Here is a 20039-nt window from a genome sequence, read left to right as displayed (position 1 = left end):
AATGTCAAAGTTCCTATACTCTTTGAGCCAACAGGCGTTAACAATCTAAATAACGATAAACATTTTTCCACCCTAACAGGTGTAATGGGAAATGTTAATCAAGCACAGGCTTTACACACCCACTCAATCCTTAAAAAAAGGTTTAATGTGAAGATATGTGAATAAGGTCTAGCATGAAACAAGCTTTAGAAATGTGGCTTGTCTTTTTCTCAAATGTATAAGAACACTAAAAGTAAAACTTTGTACATGCTCCAAAATCAAAAAATATCAGATGTCAAAAGAAATCAAAGAAACAAGAAATTTAATGGAGTCTAAACTATAAGTAACTATTAATCCCAGTTCATGGGTAATCTCAGTTACCCATGAAGCTTTGACAGAAGTACAAAAGTAAAATAAAATAAAATCTGAGTGGTAAATGTTTCTGGTTTATCTGGTTTATCTTTTTTCAGTATTTCTTTTTTCTTTATTTCTGAGACTTTCTTTTCACATTTCTCACCCACATATTTAATCCAATAAATAGGCAAAAACAAGTTGTAAATATTACAATTACATTTTTCTAGTTTTTATGTTGAGCTGATTGGCCAAAGTTGGCTGTTTGTAGACTCAGCAGCTACTGACTAAAGTTTGCATTCCTTAAATTGCGCTCTGTTTTAATTTCTTTTTTTGAATTACTACCAAACTCCTTTGGAGCTACACATGCCAGTTCTAAGTCTGAATCAGTAGTTTGGTGCCAATGACTGTAGTACAAAGTGAGCTTTAATGCTTTCTATTTAAAAACTTTAAATGTAAAGCTGCAGAGTCAGTAGCTGTTTCTACCAGAAATCCCATTCACTTTGCCCCTGTTTTCATTGTCTTTTTTTTTTTTGTTTGTTTTTGTGATATTATAAAAACAGCAAAAACTGATTCTTTGTTTGACATTACGAGTGTCACAGCAGGGGTTATCGGCACTGCCTGTACACCGAACTGGGTTTTTGTCAAAACAGCTGGAGGATATTTGGGCTCAGATGGCTGCTGTGGCCAAGAGCCCAGTCACCCCAGATAAGCAGCTGCTCATCTCTGAAATAAAATTAAAAGCATGGAGAAACACTGGAAAATGTGGAGGAAAATATGGTGCCACAGATTGGTTTGTCAGCAGTGATTAAAAGTCTAACATTCAGGATTGCTATTATGTTGGAATGTTCTTATTTTTCACTTTCAGTTTTCCTTGATTTGAATATTGTTATCCTTTAAGTGGGAAAATTGCTCATAACTTTATGGAGTGTTCTCAAGTCGGAAAAACTAATGTTTTGGTGACAGTTCAGATGCACTGCAACACCATCAAATAGAAATGCTGTAGAAAGACATTAAAGAAAATGGAAGTTGAATAAAATCATTGGAAATAAGAAAAAAAAACACTATGGAAGCTGAATAAAAGAAAAAAAACACCACATAGTTTAAAAAAAAACCTTAAAAAAAACACAACAGAAGTGTTTTAGGTGAGACAATAACATGACGAAACAGTTGTGGAAATGACAAGCTAATACTAAACAGCTTCTTACAACACTGATGAAGCTTCTGCTTTTCTTAACCATGTATCAGTGTAATCCTTTCGTCACTTTCTTTAAGTTGTGTTTTGTGAGATTTTGCTGAAAGTTACTTTTATTGATCCAACTTTTTGATTTAACTTTTGTTGTGATTTGTGTGCTTTTGCAGCATTTTTCTATTTGCTGGTGTTTTCCTAAGTTGCAGTGCATTTGAACTCTCAAGTACACCATAGAGCAATGTGTATAAAAAGGGTTTCATCTGTTTATTGAAATGTGGAATGACTCATATGTATAATGTCAGAAATGGAGTTTCAAAATGTACTGTAACTGCTCCCAGTCCTTACACTAAACCACTGAACATAATTTTACTACGTATCATGAGTATTGATAGTTACGGTACAATACAGTAGTAAGTTCATCGCTAAAATTCATCACTAAATACTGCAACGTGTTTGTTAAAGAACAGTACACTTTTTCATTTCATGCAACACTTCAGCTGCTTTCACTGCTGATATGTCTAATGACACTTTGGCAGACAACATCACATTTAGTGTGTGTATAATGTATAATGTCCACTTACACTGACTCAGGTACATCTCAGGTCGTTATCGTAGAAATCCCTTTAAAAAATTATGCTTATCCTTCATTTGAAGTGACACTTTCTCTTCAACTGCAAACTTCATAGCTGACATGTGAAAATGGATTTCAGGTGATGTAACAGCGTACAGTCCAGCTCACATTTCAGCTTCTTATGATTAAACCCCATTAATTTCAGTGCATTCACACACCATTTGTCTTCACTTTTCCACTTCTCCGAGTTTTACATTTTATGTTGTGTTATATGTTTTCAAGTGACTCTTAACCCATGTTTTAATGAATCTCCAGGTTTATCTGCAGTTCTTTTTTTAACTGTCACTTTTACTTCCTTAGTTAATACACAAAGAAGTAAACAATGTTTAAGAAAGAATATATTTATTCTTTCTTTTAACCTTTATTTTTAACTGAAACAGTTCAACACAAATATGAAAGTACAGTGTGTACTGACATTTCAGTTTCTTAAGCACTTACATTTCACGTAATGTTTTTGTTTTGCAAATATTTGAAAAACTTTTGTAATATGATTTCTGATGCATATGTACAGCCATTCATTAGTGTGTAATGTGTTACCCTCACAAGTGCAATTTGAGGTTCTACTTGCCTGAGGACAATTTGATGTGTGCACTGTAAGTGTCAGGGACTAAAACCACCGATCTTCTGAATAGTGAACAACTTTTGCCACCTCCTGAGCACCAGCTGCCCTAAAGTTTTTGTCATGTTTACACTTTACTGGTGATGGGGAACGAAACGGCTCTTAGAGCCGACACTTTGACATGGACAACACGAGCCGACTCCTTTTTGGGAGCCATGGGTTTTTTTTTCCTTTCTCTCACCCTCTCTCTCACACACACTTTTTTCCCGCTTCACTCCGTACATGAGCCTTGTGCTTTGCGCTGGGCAGAGGGGGGAGGGGCGGTAGTTACACTCGCAGTAGCACAGGAACAGAGCGGGAGGGAGAGAGAGAGAAAGAGCCAGGGACAACAACGTCACATTAGAAAGGTATAGTAATCATCCGCAACTATTTTCAGTTGCAGATGATAAAGGATTCAGAAAGTTTATTCATGCAGGCCCATATGACAGAGAATGTGCATCTTCTTTTTGTTTTCATATTTTTTCATATTTATATTTAATTGTGTTGTGGTTTGCAGTGTTTTGTGTTGTTTCACTTTAAACTTGTTTAAAAGGAAAAAGCTGAAAATTTAAATAGTTAAAGTTGAAATGTAAATAGTTGGTTTTTGTATTATACGATTTATTTATTAAATTTTATGTGGAGTGAATAAATAAAAGTATATTTACGGTGGCCCCTCGAGACAAAGCACAAAACTTCAAAACATGTAAAAACTCCAAATCACGTAAAAACTCCAAAACACAACAGAAGTGCTCCAGGATGCTAGGGGCAGTGTTGAGCTTTGTTACCTAGTGGCCACACAAGCCAGGAAGTATCAACGACCGGATTTGGTGTGTGGTAGTAACAAAAATTAACATTTTTTTTAAATTATTTGAATACATATGAGTGCTTGTGTATAAATACACAAACAATACACATATGCTTTCAATTGTGTAATTTAAGTGATCTAGGTAGCTCTGTTTTGGAAGTTCAGTTAACGCTAGAAATGTGTTTTGGAGTTTGTACGTGTTTTGTCTCTGGGGGCCACCGTATACATTTATATATAAACATATATAAATAAAACCACTTTTTTTTACATTAGTAATTCCTTTTGTGAATAATTTTATATTGTTGTCAATAATTAATTAATTAAAGCAACAAAACAACCTGAAGAGCCAGTTGGGAGCCGAAAGAGCCAGCTCTTTTTAGTGAGCCGAGCCGAAAGAGCCGGTTCTCTAAAAAGATCCGGAAATCCCATCACTACACTTTACCTGAAATTTAAGCTCAAGTCATTGCTTTTATTTCAGATTTACATTTCAGCTGACCCTTCTATACTTCTATTTTATTACTTACACTTAAACTTTTTTCAGTTTTCAATAAGTGCAACTACAACTCTTTTAAGTGCATCAACCCCCTAGTACACATATAACCTTACTTGACAGACACAAAAACTTGTAGTTGGAATTCATTTATATCTTATAATTTTCTACAGCTTCAGCCACAGTAGAGGACTTCCAGATTCGTCCACACTGCCTGTTTGTCCATTCGTACCGAGCTCCAGCCTTCTGCGACCACTGTGGGGAAATGCTGTGGGGACTTGTACGCCAAGGACTTAAATGTGAAGGTAAAATATCCTACTCCCATAAGATGAAATCATGAGAACATTATGGCTGAGGTAAAATTTTAAAAAGAGACACTATCCTATTCTCCAGGTTGTGGTCTGAATTACCACAAGCGCTGTGCCTTTAAGATCCCCAACAACTGCAGCGGGGTGAGGAGGCGTCGTCCCTCCAATGTCTCATTGACAGGCGGGATAATCAACACCGGGCGTCCGCTCTCTGCTGAGCCTTCACCTCCCCACTACAGTGATGATGCTTTATTGGTCAGTACAAAAGCACAGACCTGTGGAACACAGTTTTTCAGAAATGTTGAAGTAACTTTTTTTGTTCTTTTTTTGTTGTCCAGTCTCCAGTCAGTCCTAGCATGGAGGTAAGTCCTCCCATCTTTTTACATAGAAATACAGACAGCCAAGTTAAATTATACTGTGCAATTCATTCTCCCATCTGTTAGTCTATTTATCATATAGTTCTTGCAGGCAACGGTAACCCCAGAGCTGAGAAACCAAACTCTAAATCTGCTGCCATAAAAAATCATTTTAAGTGTGACTTATCATGGAAAACAGGTCCACTGGCAAAAACTAGAAACGTATGAAAAACTTTGAAATGCTTTGCTTGTTTCTCCCAACAGCAGAAGAACCAGTTAGATTACTTTCCTGGTAGAGAGCGGCGATCCAGCTCACAATCATATGTTGGCCGTCCCATTGAGCTTGACAAGATCTTACTGTCAAAAGTCAAAGTTCCCCACACATTCCTGATTCACTCTTACACCCGGCCTACTGTCTGCCAGCACTGCAAGAAGCTGCTCAAAGGCCTCTTCAGGCAGGGCCTGCAGTGCAAAGGTGAGCTGTTGTTCTGAAAACCTGCTGTAGATGTTTTTCAAAGCTCTAGATGTCAAACTTAAAACTGTCTCTGCTTGTAGCACAGCTTGTCCAGTGTCCAAAACATTTTGCATTAAGATGCTTAAAGAAACCTTGTCCTTTCAGAATCATTGAGACATTTCTTTGGCTCAACCATGTAAAAACTACCAGTAGGTTTACTGTTTACTTGTTAATGTAACCATTAGATACTGTAATACAGTATAATACAGAATAATGATTTGCCATGGTGCTACATGTAATGTTGCTGTAAAAGGACTAGTAGAGAGACTGAATACTGAATGTGTAAAAACATTACCTGGATAAATAAAGACTCTGCTGATTGTACTATTAAAATATAGAGTTTAGATAATGTAGGTAGATTATTTTAAGTACCTGGGATAAATTCCAGGCAACAGAAGCAGTGTTGAGGAGAGGTGAAGAAGAGTGTGCAAATGGGGGGAGCTGTTAGAGACAAATGTCAGGGCTGATTTGTTACAGAAGGATAGTGAATAGGAAGTTTATGAGATGTTCGCGAGACTTGCTATGTATGGTTAAGACACAGTGACAAACAGATAGGAGGCCAAGCTGGTAGTGGTAGAGTAATGAAGATGTTAAGATTTTCATTGGGACTGAAAGTTAGTAAATTCTAGGGACAGCTCAGGTTGAGTGGTTTGTAGACAAAGTGACATAGTGCAAAGGAGGAATAGCAGATATATTCCACAATCAGTGATGGGAAGGTTACTTTTACAATGTATTCCACTACTGATTACAGAATACATGCCCCAAAATGTATTTTGTAACCTATTCCGTTACGTTACTCAATTAGAGTAACTTATTCTGAATAATTTGGATTACTTAATATATTATCAGGCAATTATGTAGGCAACTAAATGAATGTACTATTGCTCTGTGATCTTTTACTATTACTGAAGAATACTCGCCATACCAATACCAACTAGATTTTTAAATCTTAATATAAATGAGTAACAGTAGGGTGGACATTAGGTAAGGCTGCACTTTTTGCAGCGATCTCATATAGAAAACTATTGCGCGCATATTTTTTCAGGTCCGCGGCTCCGAACTGTAGTAAAGGGACCTCTGGCTAATACGTCGGGTTCCGTGTCGGGCTCGTAACCGAAAACTAGCTTTACTTTGTTGTCTGGGTCAACTTTGCTAGCGAGAGACAGAGAGAGGCGTTGAAAGGCTGCTCCAACGGAGCTTATTGTTTCGGAGGAAAACATGAACACAGTGTACAGTCGAGTCTTAACAGCTTACTTACAACTGGGCTACACTGCCCATGAGGCTACATTCTCCAGGGCTATGCCTGTAACACTCTGCTCATATTGCCTTCATAATAAATAATTTGTTGAAAAGTAATTTTTAAAAATATTTCTTCACATCATTATGCGGGCGCAAGTACAGGTAACATGGGCCGCGAGATTGACACACATGCATTAGAGCCTCTTATTGTGTGTTTTGTTTGAGTTTCCACCGGCGTGGAATTACCAGAAATAGAGAGGGCATAGCCTAACAAATGAAACAGGAAAAGACCGCTGTGTAATCCCTTTAATTCAACAAACTATTCTGAATACCACCTTTTTAAACAGTAACTGTAATGGAATACAGTTACTCTTATTTTGTATTTTAAATACGTAACGTCGGCACATGTATTCCGTTACTCCCCAACACTGTCCACTTTGTGATGTTGACTGGCTCTTGCTGGGAGGTTACTTAGCATTGGTGTTGTGTGACACATCTTTTTCAGCTCTGGGTAGGTCTGCTCCTGTGCTATTTTTCTCTTGTAGCTTAGAGCAGCGGTCCCCAACCTTTTTTGCGCCACGGACCGGTTTATGCCCGACAATATTTTCAGGGACCGGCCTTTAAGGTGTCGCGGATAAATACAACAAAATAAAACTAGTACCGGTAATGAAAAAAAGAAGATTTATTCATAGCACATGTGAAAAGACCCAGGAAAACCAAGTTAACGATAAAAACGATAACAAAATAACGCTGAAAACCGATAAAAACCCTGAAAACCATACATTTCACACCTGAGCCTCAACTCTCGCGGCCCGGTACCAAACGATTCACAGACCGGTACCGGGCCGAAGCCCGGGGTTGGGGACCGCTGGCTTAGAGTACACCCTGGATGGATCTTTGGAGAAAATCCATCCTAATCACCAGAGCTTTGTTTAACAGTTTCTAGAACCTTGGTTATAGACATCATGTTGTACGCCCTTTCATTTAAGACGTCTGATGATGCAGTTCTATATCTCCCTGTTCCAACATAAGTGCAATTATGTTGGAACAGGGAGATATAGAACTGCATCATCAGACGTCGTAAATGAAAGGGCGTACAACTGGTGTGCAAACCAGTGCACAAATCAAGTAACATAAAGACATGGACAGTCTTGACCTCAACATGATAGAACACCTTCAGTATAAATGAGTGGGGACTGTGAGCCAAGGTGTAAGGTTGCAAAGGTTGGGCCAACATCAAACCCTATGGATTAAGAATAGGATATCCCTCAACTTCATAAAGGCATACGAGGAAATGCTTTTAGCAATATAGTGTAATCTGGCCGTTTTGGAGTTTTAACTGCATCATGTCTTCATCTGTATTAAGATTTTGAACAGTTACTGTGGAGCTGATGTCAAAGCCTCTTCCTAAGCCTTGTGTTCCTCTTTCTTGTTTCTCTCTCAGACTGTAAATTTAATTGTCATAAACGATGTGCGCAAAAAGTGCCAAACAACTGCCTGGGAGAAGTATCAAAAAATGGAGGTACCTACCGACACACAAACACATTTCTTTGTTTTTGTATTATATGAACACAGAGCGTTACTTTAGCCACCGCTACAACATCCATAAACCCCATCATAACTTAAAATTTTATTTTAAAATCAGGCTTGAGACTGAATAAAAATGATGCTTTAATTTCTTTTTCACACACACACACACACACACACACACACACACACACATATATATATATATATATATATATATATATATATATATATATATATATTCTCCCAGTGTTTCATCTGGCTCAGTCTCTTGCTATCCCTAGTATCCTTCTCACAACCAACCCTCTGTATATGCACTTTCACTACATTCATGTATCTTTTCTGTGCTTATCCTATTTCCCTCCTGCCTCCATGTTCAACACCCTTTGCGCAATGTAGTCACCATCCCACCACTGCACACGTCTAACATGTCTAAACCTTGCCTCTCTAGCTTTGTCTCCAAACAACTCAACCTAAGCTATCACTCCGTTGCATTATTAATTCTCATTCCTAATTTTGTCCATTCAACCCTGACACTCATCTCCACCAACACCTTTGTGCACTGACCAATGCTTTGGATGATTGATCCCTGGTAATGGACCAGTCATGTACTTTAACTCCTTTTGCCCCGGTTTCACTGTTACTCCTACCTGTCTCTCATTCACACATGTATTCAGTGTAAAGGGGCCAGAGCAAGAAGGGGCTGTAGACAAATACTTTCTTGGCAGTTTCCCTAACCACGTCAGCTGTACTTTTCCCAGTCATCTGGCAGTTCTTCCCTACAACCCTTAACTCCTTCCTAAATGCTGCATAACATTCTTCCTTCAGCTTCCATAACTTAGTCCTTTTCTCATTCCCTTACTCTTCTTGAGTTCCAAAGTCATCCTGCAGACTACCACCTAATGCTGCCTAGCTAGATTTCTGATACTACCTTGCAGTCTCCAATCTTTGTCATGGTCCTTCATGGTCTGTTTGCTGTTTTGGGTTTATGCTGGGTTGGGCAGATCTTGGTATGACCAGATCCAGGGTTCACTCTCCACCAGATTTTATGCCTCCTTTAACTGGTAATCTGGCTCCTCCGTGTCTCCTGTGGTGACACAAGCTTTCAAGTGTAACACCTTCATTGCCATGTGTCCCATTTGTCCCCTGCCTTAAGAGCAGCTCCACCTCCAGTGTCCCCTAACTGTCTCTGTCAAACTGGTCTTCTCCTCCTCCTGAAATCCTTGATCAAGAAACTCTCAATTTCAACTCACCTGCCTCTTCACCTTCCTACGACTCTGTCCCCCTGCAAGTATCTCTTCCAGACCAACCAAGTAGGCAGTCAAATTCACTCTAAACAACACTCTCTGGAGCTATTCTGTGGATTATCCAAGGCTAACTCTCTCAGTGACTCAGTGACAGGTCCTCCTACCTGCTTTGTTTTGTCAGGAATCCGTGTGTTTACCTCCCCTTTCAACTTCTCACTTACTTTAACTCAATAAACCTGTTGAACTTTAGACTTGTCAGTGTTGGGTCCTGTTTTGCAGCCTTGTTAGCTGTATTGCCAATTTAGCATATGACGCCTTCTACAAAAATCAACCTCTGTGCACCTTTCTCCACTCTTATACGTCACCTTTTGTTTTGTTTTTTCTTAAAGCATGTGATCACCACTACTACCTGCTCTTCTGCAATTCCTTACATCATACTTTCCCAACACCTCATCCGCTCCCTACTCTTCACATACATTTCTACTGAGGTCTAATCACTACTGTCTCATCTCTGGGATACTCTCTACAGGTTGTTGAATATATTCTAAAATTTCAATGATAACATTCAACGTCACTCCTTCGATCTAGTTTCAAACTCATGATAGTGTCTGACACTCTTGACCTCCACAACACCACTTGTGGGCTGACAAGACAGCTGAACTTTTTGAAAAGTTTGTGTCCCGTTACTTCTGGCATGAGAGTAAAACAGGAAGCCATAAAAAGACCAACAGTCAAACGTGGTGGTAGTAGAGTGAGGATCTGAATGACTTTCTGTAATTGATGGAATCTTGAATTCTGCTCTCAACCTAAAACTCTGAAGGAGAATTTCCTGTCCTGAAGCTTAGCACACTCGGATTATGTATCAATACAAGGGTTTGAAACACATTAGCATAACACATAAGTCCACCTCTGAATGGTTTAGAAACACAAAATGAAGGTCCTGAATTCTATTGTTGCATAGAACTTCTGAGCCCAGGTGCAGAATCGGATGCCCTCATGGTGGAGGGTTGCCTTGATGACCATGATATTGACAGAGGGGGTAGCCTCTTGGATGACATGGATGAAGCGCTGGCCTCAGAGAGTGGCTTGCTGCTAGAGGCAGGACCCAGCGATCTCTGTGACATGCACGACCCTGACCTAGATGAGTCCAACCGAGCCATCAGGTACTCACAGAACAATTACACACAAAGAAAAATATATAGTACTGAGATGTTTCTGAGGCTGTGTTTTTTTTCATGCCCCTTAAAGCCCCTCCACCAGCAACAACATTCCTTTGATGCGAGTCGTCCAGTCTGTCAAACACACAAAGAGGAAGAGCAGCAATGTGATGAAAGAGGGCTGGATGGTCCACTACACCAGCAAGGACACTCTGGTACATCTTTCTTTTTATGTTTAACAGTCTATTTACCTCACCAAATTTGTGTTGTGGATGTTGTCTTACATGAAGCAAACAGCTAGCGCCCTCAGGGTTTTTTGTTTGTTTGTTTTGTTTTCGTTCTGTTCACTGGTTCGGATGTTATCAGGCTTTGCCTCAGTCTTAGCTTTGTCATCTACTCCTTTAATTTCACCGATTCCTCTGTCTTTGTGACATGAAACAGTGGCTTCTCAGTCTAATGATTAGTCAATCAGCACCCTGGGGAGAATTCGTGTAATTGTTAAATTTTTCCCAATTACTTAAAGATGGTACACTTTAGAATTATAATTTAATTCATAATTAAATTATAAAAAAAAGACCTGAACCATGTGGAAAAACACAGTTTATTCTCATTACATTTCAAGAACAAGCAAAGAATCCAGTTGTGATGCTGTTTCTGAAGTCTTTGAGTGAAGGATAAGAGGACTCAGAAACAGGACAGAACGCGTTGCAGATATTTCACTATTTGTAATCAAAGTGCTGCTTCCAACTTTGTTTGACACATTATTATAAATATACACTTTGAATCGTACAAAGATTGTCTTAAGTGTTTGTGCTTCTTCCTATTTAAATAACGGAGATGGTAGGAAATATCGAAGAAACAAATAGTGAGAAATAATAAATGTTAAACTCATTCCTAATAGAAGCAAGAGTTATTTCTGAGAAAACTGCCACTTGTGGTTTGAGGATGTGTTGCTGTTCTGAAATTCTTCAGAGTGTTAAAAACAAGTTGAGAGGCATTTACAGGTTGTCATTGTTTGTCTGCTTCATACTTATTTGCTCTCTTTTCTTTCCTCAGTTGTTTTGCTCTTTAATGTCACTCTTTTTTCTTTGTGGTATTCCCTTATTTTTCTTCCTCTTCTCTCTTCCAATGTTTCAGAGGAAAAGACATTACTGGAGGCTAGACAGTAAATGCATTACGCTGTTTCAGAACGACACAGGAAGTAAATATTACAAGGTAAGACCACTACCTTCCAGCAGTTTATTTGTTGCTGCAAAGTCATCACTGCAGGTGTGCCTGTCTTTTAAAGACTAACTGCTAAGTTTACAGTAGTAGTCTTTTTTGAACTTGAGTCTGCTGAGAGAGGCCTGATATACCTATTCTACTTTCTAAACTCAGCAGTCTGAGAGCAATGTGATCTACTGGTATGAGATATATGTTAATTCATATTTGAATGTAAATTACTTGCAACACAGCACACCCCTCAACTACAGATTCAGGAGGTACATCATGTATGGTGTACTGGTGCTGATACTGTAAACTGTATTCCACCCAGACCCCTTTACTTCATCCTCTCTGCAGGAAATCCCTCTGTCTGAAATCTTGTCTCTGGAGCCTGCTCAGAATTTTTCTCTACTTCCTGATGGAGCCAATCCTCATTGCTTTGAGATCGCCACGGCATCACTGGTTTATTATGTTGGAGAGAACCTGCAGAGACCTGAATCATCTGTGACAGGCAGCAGCATTCTGGTGAGATGCAGATTTAATCTGATATGATGCAAGATAGGTTCTCTAAGATCATAATTAGATTTGATATTATTGATAGATTTGATATCATCCTTAATGTGCTTGCATGATATCATGCAAACACTTTAAGGAGAAATGTTTTTCAACAAAGTCTTAAATCGGATACGTCAGAGCTGGCAAAATCAAGACATTTGTCACATTTGTTTTTCAAAATTTTGAAAAACTCACATTTACATGAAAGATTTAAATTCACAGTTGATCAAATGTCACTGAGTACTCCTTACTAAAATCTCTTTTTCTCCAACTCTGTTCTTTCTTACATCTTTCTTCATTCAGTTCAGTTCAGTTCAAATGTGATGATTATTTGCAGCTAGCAGGTTGTAGCCATCAGTAATAGTAATAAATCACACAGCAATAGTACATCGAAGATACTGAAGTGGGACATAACTACCATAGCTATGGTAGCTACCATAACCATAAGGTAGTTGCAGTAGGCTAATGTTAGTTTTTAAATAAAGAACTTACTTCCAGATGTTTCTTTAGGTTGGAGTCTTTTGATGCTGAGAGCAGCTTGGTTGCTGGCAAACAAAGTTTGCATTGCAAGGTCAGATTTTGCCCATCCCATTCTTCTCATGAAGTGGTGTCAGAATTTCCAAGTAAGAAATGCCTTCCTGCCCGTTCACTGCTGGCTCTGTTGTGCTGGCTCTGGGTTCATTGTGTAACTGACACCACCAACATTAACTGGACGCTCACATTAGAGCCTCTTATTGTGTGCTTTGTTTGGGTTTCCGGCAATGTGTGGAATTACCAAAATTAGAGAGGGGATAGCATAACATATGAAACAGGAAAAGATTGCCGTGTAATCCGTTTATTTCAACAAAGTAACTGTATTCTAATTATCACCTATTTAAGCAGTAACTGTAACAGAATACAGTTGCTCATATTTTGTATTTTAAATACGTAACGCCGGTACATGTATTCTGTTACTCCCCAACACTGGTGACATGAAATAATAACACCCCTCAAATGCAATCATGTTAAGAAAGATATTTGAGAGATATTGGTGTAAAAATTAAGGGGGTGAAAGTTTAAAAAATGTCAGCTATAAAAATATTAAACTAAAAGACAGAAATCGAAAAAGTGACGTTTCCCCTCTGTGGTACATGGATTACAGTCTTCTTCTACCATTCATACTTAGTTATTTCTGCAATGAGAAATACTTTCAAGTTAAAATTTTACATAACTTACTTTAAAAAAAATCAGAAACTACTAATATTTTTAAAGTTTGTTTAAAGTGATGAAGTGCGATTTTAAAAATCTTTTCAGATAAAGTTAGATCAAAGTACAGTACTAATAATTCCTATATGTCTCATTCAGGATTCAGACTGCTCTAAAGACTTGTTTTTTAAACTCTTTGCATTTGTGAATTTATGTTTTTCTGATAGGAACTAAATAACTAAATATTTAAAATAAATATATAAAAACAAAAGACAAAATAAAAGCATGAATTCTCCATTCAATTAGCCATGAGGGCTCCCCCTGTCTTCCTCTGTGGCCGAGTACAAGCCCCTTAACCCCAGAAATGGGCCCACTGAAGGTTGCCAGGGATTGGCAGATGCAAGTGGACTTGGATCCCACAGAGATCGTAGCACCTACTCTGCGACCAGACCTCGTCCTTTGGTCTAACTCCCAAAAACTTGCGTATGTCATTGAGCTGACGGTACCATGGGAGGAAGCAATTGAGGAAACATTTGTGCGTAAGAAGCTGTGGTATGCCAACTTGGCAGCTGAGGCAGAGGACAGAGGCTGGAAGATCAAGGTGCGCCCGGTGGAAGTGGGATGCAGGGGCTTTGTTGCCAGTCCAACAGCAAAACTGCTTAGAGAGATTGGGATCAGAGGACAGGCGCAATGGCAGGCTATAAGAGAATTGGCTAACACTGCTGAGAGGACCAGTCACTGGCTATGGCTAAAAAGTAGGGGTGGGTTTTAATAATCGATTCATCGATTAAAATCGATTCTGGCTTGGATAACGTGATATCGATTCATTAAAATCCTGAATCGATTTTTTAATATAAATGTATTTTGCCCGAAATTCCAGAATCTCAGGTGAAACGTCACAAAATTTTGACAACCACCAAACAGCTAAAACAGTAAATGAGAGCAGGTACACGGCTTCTGCACAAAGACGTAAACACAAAGCGCGGACCCGCGGATCAGAATCAGTGAGATGTGACTTTCTCATCCGACGGCACGGACACGGTCGGGGCTGAAAGCCAACAGCTCGCTGATTCTGATGTTTCGGCTGGTCCGCGCTTTGTGTTCGCGCCCTTTTTGCGCTGATTCTAAAGCTGTTAGTTTGATCTCTCTCCAAACAATATTGACCAAACCAGCAGCAAAAGAAGATCCAAACTACGCTTCACATAAACATCGTCATGAATTCACTCTTACTTTTGCTGTTTTGCTTCCACCACAATAAAATCACACTTCATGCACAGCTCTCTCTCTCTCTCAGTGTACTTCAAGAACAGTTTCCCGTCTATCCCCGAAATCTGTTTTCTGCATTATTCGCTTGCTTGTTACGCACAAGACTACCGTTATTTACAGTGCTGTCGGCTGATGTTTTTTTTCCCTTTTACTTACTTCCGAAAAGAAAACCTAATTTCTGCCATTCAATAGGCTTCTGAACTTTTTAAAATTATGCAAAATGCAAAACGCTCAGCTGTGTCTGTAATAAAACCGCTGTAACTTCAGAGGTAATGTTCATGTGCTGGTTAATGGTTTTCTTTGGTTTTTGATGTACTGTGGAATATTTTTATAAAATCCCAGGCCAGGAAAATCACCTTCATGTTTTTCTGTGTTTTATCTTCAGCTACTTTGACACAAAGGCATCTGCTGTCATGCTCACACCTTTGATAAAGTCTCGAAAGTGTCAGCTTCCTTTTTATAGATACAAAAATATGTAAATGTACTGATCTGAATTATAATATTTCTGACTGTCTGAGGCAAAATTTCCCAGATTCAAATCCAATTGAATCGAATCGTGGATCGAATCGATTCAGGACCTTGTGAATCGGAATCGAATCGATTCTAGAAATCAGTGACGATACCCAGCCCTACTAAAAAGGGCTGCCTTGGGTAGCTAAGGCAGTCAGCTAACCGCAAGACACAAGCCCAGGATTTATCAACCCGTGGTGTGCCTACCTCAACAGGGGGCGTCAAAAGGGTAAAATATAACATTAGAAATTTTGCTGGTTGACTGATACAGCTGTCTCAGGGCCTCCTGGGGACTGTGCAGTTAACCTCATGGTAGTGAAACCAAAAGGAGGAATGAAAGAAAAGAAAAATATTCTGCTCTTCTCCCCTCTGCTCTTCCTCCCAGTGGGGAGGTAAAGCGTACAGCCCGATCTGGCAGCGAGGTGTGGGAAGCCAGATTGGGCGCCCCCCTTCCGGCTATCCTCTCTGCTCTCTCCTATCTTGTCCCTTTTTGTCTTACTTCTCTCTATCACCTTTTCTATCCCTTTGAAGAAGTGAGGCTCCATAAATGTTAAAGAGGTAAGTATTATTTCTCAGTTTCAGTGATGAGATAGAAGAAAATAAACTGTAGAAAACTAAACAGAAGAAAGAAGAAGAAAAATAACAAAAACCAGTGACACACTGGCAGGGCCTTCTTAGATGAGGGTGCCTAGTGATAAGGGCCGAAACACCCAATGAATCTAAGGTCCACTATAAGATCCCTAATCCCTAAACCTAACCAAGGAAGAAAAAAATGGCAGATTAGCCTGGGTAAAAGACTGAAAGCTCAGGCACACAACGCTGTATGCCGCTGATAAAGTTTCTGAGCTGCCTTTCCTCATAACAGCCAAGATTTTCTCCATTTGAAGCAATGTATTATCAGGGATTGTAACATCTAGTCCTTTTACTGAATCAAATTGTGAGTACCAGAATTGTGATTTCAGGTCAGCGGTGTTGGGCAGGATGTGGCTCGAATGTGGGAAATGGCCATCCAGCATGCTCTGATGCCAGCGGTTTCTACAGGAATTTGCCACAGTTCCCACCGCAGTGGACACAGTACGTTGTTGTAATATTATTGGCCTGTTAATATTACATGTATAAGTTAGCATTTTTTGAAGATTTTTTCTTTCTATCTTTTTAACAAAAAGCTTAAAGGGAGTTCAAATAAAAATGTGCTGTTACAACCACTTGATTTCAACAAATTAAGTGATGAACTAGTAGCAGACAATCTCAGCCACTCATTGAAAAAATGAGTTGAAGTCTCAAAGCTGTATACATGTACAGGGTCACACCTATCTCAACCACATTAAAGTATTTCCAGCACAGTTTTCACTTTGTCTCCAGCCAGAGACTATTTGGAACAGATAAATCACAAATTCAATGTATGATTTCTTTCAACTCAAGTATTTGTATCCATGTTGCTACTGAATTCTCCCAGAGAGTCTCAGATCCATTCAGGGCCAACAACACCCACACAAAACCCATCAGAGATATTTCAGGCATTTCACTGACGTCAAACCATCATGACTAACACTTCAGTGTGGTCGTAGTACCTTTTATGATTAAAGAAATGTGTCTCAACTAGCAGATTGCTAACTGGTTCACATTTATCACATATTTATTTCTAATGCACACCAGAAGTGTGGCTTAGAGTAAACAAGTTAATATCCTTTTACAGATGCCCTGTTTTTATTGTTTTTGCTTCACAGAGAGATGTGCATCCGCTGAAATCTGTCCTTCTGATGTTGATGAAAAAAAATCTCATTTCAACTGAAAGACTGTGTTTCACAATGTATATTATCTCAGATGCTTTTTTAATCATACAAAATCACAACAACAGTCAACTTCACATTGATAGGTAAAGACCTCAGAATAACAGGAGGATGCTAATTCACTGTTTTTTGTTATCCTGTTTTTTTTTTTTATTCTAATCTTACTTGTGTCTCTCATTAACAGAGGAGATTTCAATCAGTATTTCAGTTTCCAACTGCCAGATCCAGGAGAATGTGGTAAGAGAAAAAATACAAATACACACACACACACACACATTTTTGGATTGCTTTTGCATAAAGTCTGTGGCTCCATAATGTAGTGGATAACATATTTGCTTGTTAAGCCAAAGCTTTGTGGTTTGAGTCCAGCTGGAAAGCCAGATCAGGAAGTAAGGCCATCCATTGCAGTGATGACCCCTTGTAACAAGGGTGTAGCTTAAGGAAGCTTCTTCTTCGTGCACCATATTACAAGGTTTAATTCTCTTGTAAAGTGTTTTCTGGCATTTGAGGACAAAATGAAATCGCTATGCGAATAAAAACTGTTCAGTGGAATTTCTTAAAATTTGGTTCACACATTCATGCACCCATGACATCGACGACATCAAAATACCAAGAGCCTCTAAAACTACTGACATGGCCGTCTATCTCCATGTCACCCGCTGGTTAGTAAAGTCCTTATGTTATATCATGAAGCCTTGTGCTGAGCATTTTCACCTTTGCTGTCTTGGTGTTTTGAGACTTGAGGGTAATGACTTTTCTCTGACAATTTCTTAACCAATGAGGATTCCTTAACTAATCTCAAACTAGCCTATAAAACCATCAGGAAAGTGATGTCACAAAGTAAGGGAGCCAACCAATTTTTATTTGAGATCAAAGTAATAAAGCTGAGAAACACTGAATTGCAGAATGTCACTGGCAAATAAACTTCCTTGCAGATACCTGCTCTGTAAATAAGAGTTAAAGAAAGTGACAGTGTTCTTTCAAGATCTACAAGTTCACAGGGCAAACAAAGCATGTCACAATCTTCATCAGGCAAGAGTGCATATTGTGTTTTTCTCTCATTTTAAATGAGACACTGACTTGCTTTGACTGAACCTTTGAGACATTTTTGCACCGAGGTTTCACCCGACCTTCCACTAACGGTCAGTCAGTTAAGTCATGTGGTAGGATGTGTCCCCCTAGGCATGATGATATTGGACAGCTAATGTTTTACATGGATGACCCAAACCTGAATTAGATGTTACATCAGCACCATGCTTTCATTCATGCTTTATTTCCTGGCACTCCAACTGACACTGCACTCAAACCAGCATCAGGACATGTTGTTTGTATACCCACACTTATAAACAGAGTCCCCATCTTCAACCTCTGACAGACAACACAACATCCTGTTCATACTCAAATCACCTCCATCCAGTTCTTTTTTTTCCTGCTTTCTGTCACTTTCTTCTTAATTTGCATTTGAAGACTTCTGGGTCATGTTGCAGAGATTCCCAGAGCGTGTCACTATGCTTGAAACACTACATTTACATCAAAAAGATTTACATCAGGCTCCAATATCTGCAAATTCTATTCATTTTTCTATTCATTGCATTGCATATAAATGCAACTGCAGAGAACATCAAGTCCCATTTCTATGCAGACGTGCACCTCGCCGTCTCCAAGGTGAGCACGTCTTCAAACACCTCAAATGGAGATTACTGTGATTACTCACTCAGCCAAACGGTTTCCATGGTGACGATGGTAATTACGCAGTGAGCTCGGGGAAGGGGGAGGAAGTTTATAATATTGTATTTCTGTTCTCTTTGCTTGAGGTGTGATATTAGGCTGTCAGCTAACAGGGGAGAAAAAGGAGACGTAATTACAGACAAATGAAGGAGAAAATATTTTGCAGCTTTGGTGTCAAAGCTGTGGAGGATCACTGACGTTGTGTAGTTACACTGAGAGAGGTGCACAGTAGGCTTTCTCTACCAAAAAATTAATTCCGGAAATCTTCTCTGCCAGGTGATGAATTGATGCATTCACTTTTTTTTGTTGAACCCACTTTCTGTGAGCCTCCCTTGCTTTCCTTCATTGCAGTTTTCCATTCAAGGAACTTAACCATGACCTGAAACTTTAATTACAGAAACTTGCAGTTTCAGGCTATTTTAAACCCGAGAAAGGTATGTTTTATGGCCCAGAGTGCATAAGAATGTTTTACAACTTGTTGTCATAGACTTTATATAAAAAAGGACCTACGGTGTCTCCTGTGTGTGAAAATGTAAGTCAAGTCAAGTTAATGTTTATTTCTGTAGCACACGTAAAACAAAAAACTTAATAGAGAAAAGTACTATACAAGCTATACAAATGATGACTAAATTAGCAACAAATATGTGCTAAAATACACAGTCTCAGTAAGACATAATCAAAACAACAAACAGGGTTTACACAGTAAAAGCTATGATATACAGCTTAGCTAGAGCTGAAAGCCAAAGAGAATACGTAGGTTTTTAACCACATTTTACAAATCACAGGGTGACTGGGTTAGCTCTTACGTGCAATGGTAGGTGGTTCCAAAGATTAGAGGCTGACACCAAAAACGCTCTGTCACCTCTATTTAAGCCTGGCTCAGAGAACATCCAACTTAGTTGGTCTGTAGACCTAAGTGCTGTGGTGTAGGGCTATAAATGTTTAGTTAAGTTGGGTGGGACCAGTTCATTGAGACTGAGACATTGTTTCTTTCCCAGTAGGTGGGGGGGGAAACTTCTCAATTTTAAAATGAGTTGTATTGGCACTTAATTTGATCTATGACCTCAGGAAACAACGAGGAGAATGAGGTTATGGTCTCAATCAGTAGTTTCAAGATTTTTATTTTTTATCATCTTTTTATTATTAGTCTTTTGTAGGTTGTGGTCCCCGTTATAGTCAAACAGAATCCCAAAGAAGGTCATGCTTCAGGATGGACCTATTCTGTATTCCAATTGGTAAAAGTCACTTGTGATGTTAACACCAGAGCACCTCAGTAAAAGCACCAATGGGTGACGTCATAGCGGACGGTGTTTGCTCTGCTAACTTGACTAAAGGATTTTTTTTTAGTTTCCATCTTCTCATTTTGGATCTGCATATGTTATGCTTGGTTTCAAAACATCTGCCATCG

At 39.0% G+C, this 20039-nt stretch overlaps 1 protein-coding gene across 1 annotated transcript in view; it reads left to right on the top strand.

The window, feature by feature from the left end:
* The window catches only part of prkd1 (protein kinase D1), a 75748-nt gene that overhangs the window by 27810 nt on the left and 27899 nt on the right, over window positions 1–20039 (top strand). The window contains exons 3-13 of the mRNA XM_080293757.1: window positions 4220–4351; window positions 4440–4609; window positions 4693–4716; window positions 4975–5185; window positions 7908–7985; window positions 10199–10400; window positions 10486–10609; window positions 11532–11609; window positions 11955–12122; window positions 16076–16187; window positions 17088–17140. Of these exons, the coding sequence (XP_080149883.1) occupies window positions 4220–4351; window positions 4440–4609; window positions 4693–4716; window positions 4975–5185; window positions 7908–7985; window positions 10199–10400; window positions 10486–10609; window positions 11532–11609; window positions 11955–12122; window positions 16076–16187; window positions 17088–17140 (1352 nt within the window). The remainder of the gene's footprint in view (window positions 1–4219; window positions 4352–4439; window positions 4610–4692; window positions 4717–4974; window positions 5186–7907; window positions 7986–10198; window positions 10401–10485; window positions 10610–11531; window positions 11610–11954; window positions 12123–16075; window positions 16188–17087; window positions 17141–20039) is intronic.

Source organism: Astatotilapia calliptera, chromosome 19 (genome assembly GCF_964374335.1).
Source record: "Astatotilapia calliptera chromosome 19, fAstCal68.1, whole genome shotgun sequence".
In the NCBI taxonomy this organism is placed as follows: Eukaryota; Metazoa; Chordata; class Actinopteri; order Cichliformes; family Cichlidae; genus Astatotilapia; species Astatotilapia calliptera.
The sequence above is the reverse complement of the archived record's forward strand: the minus strand, read 5'-3'. Positions and strand labels throughout refer to the sequence as shown.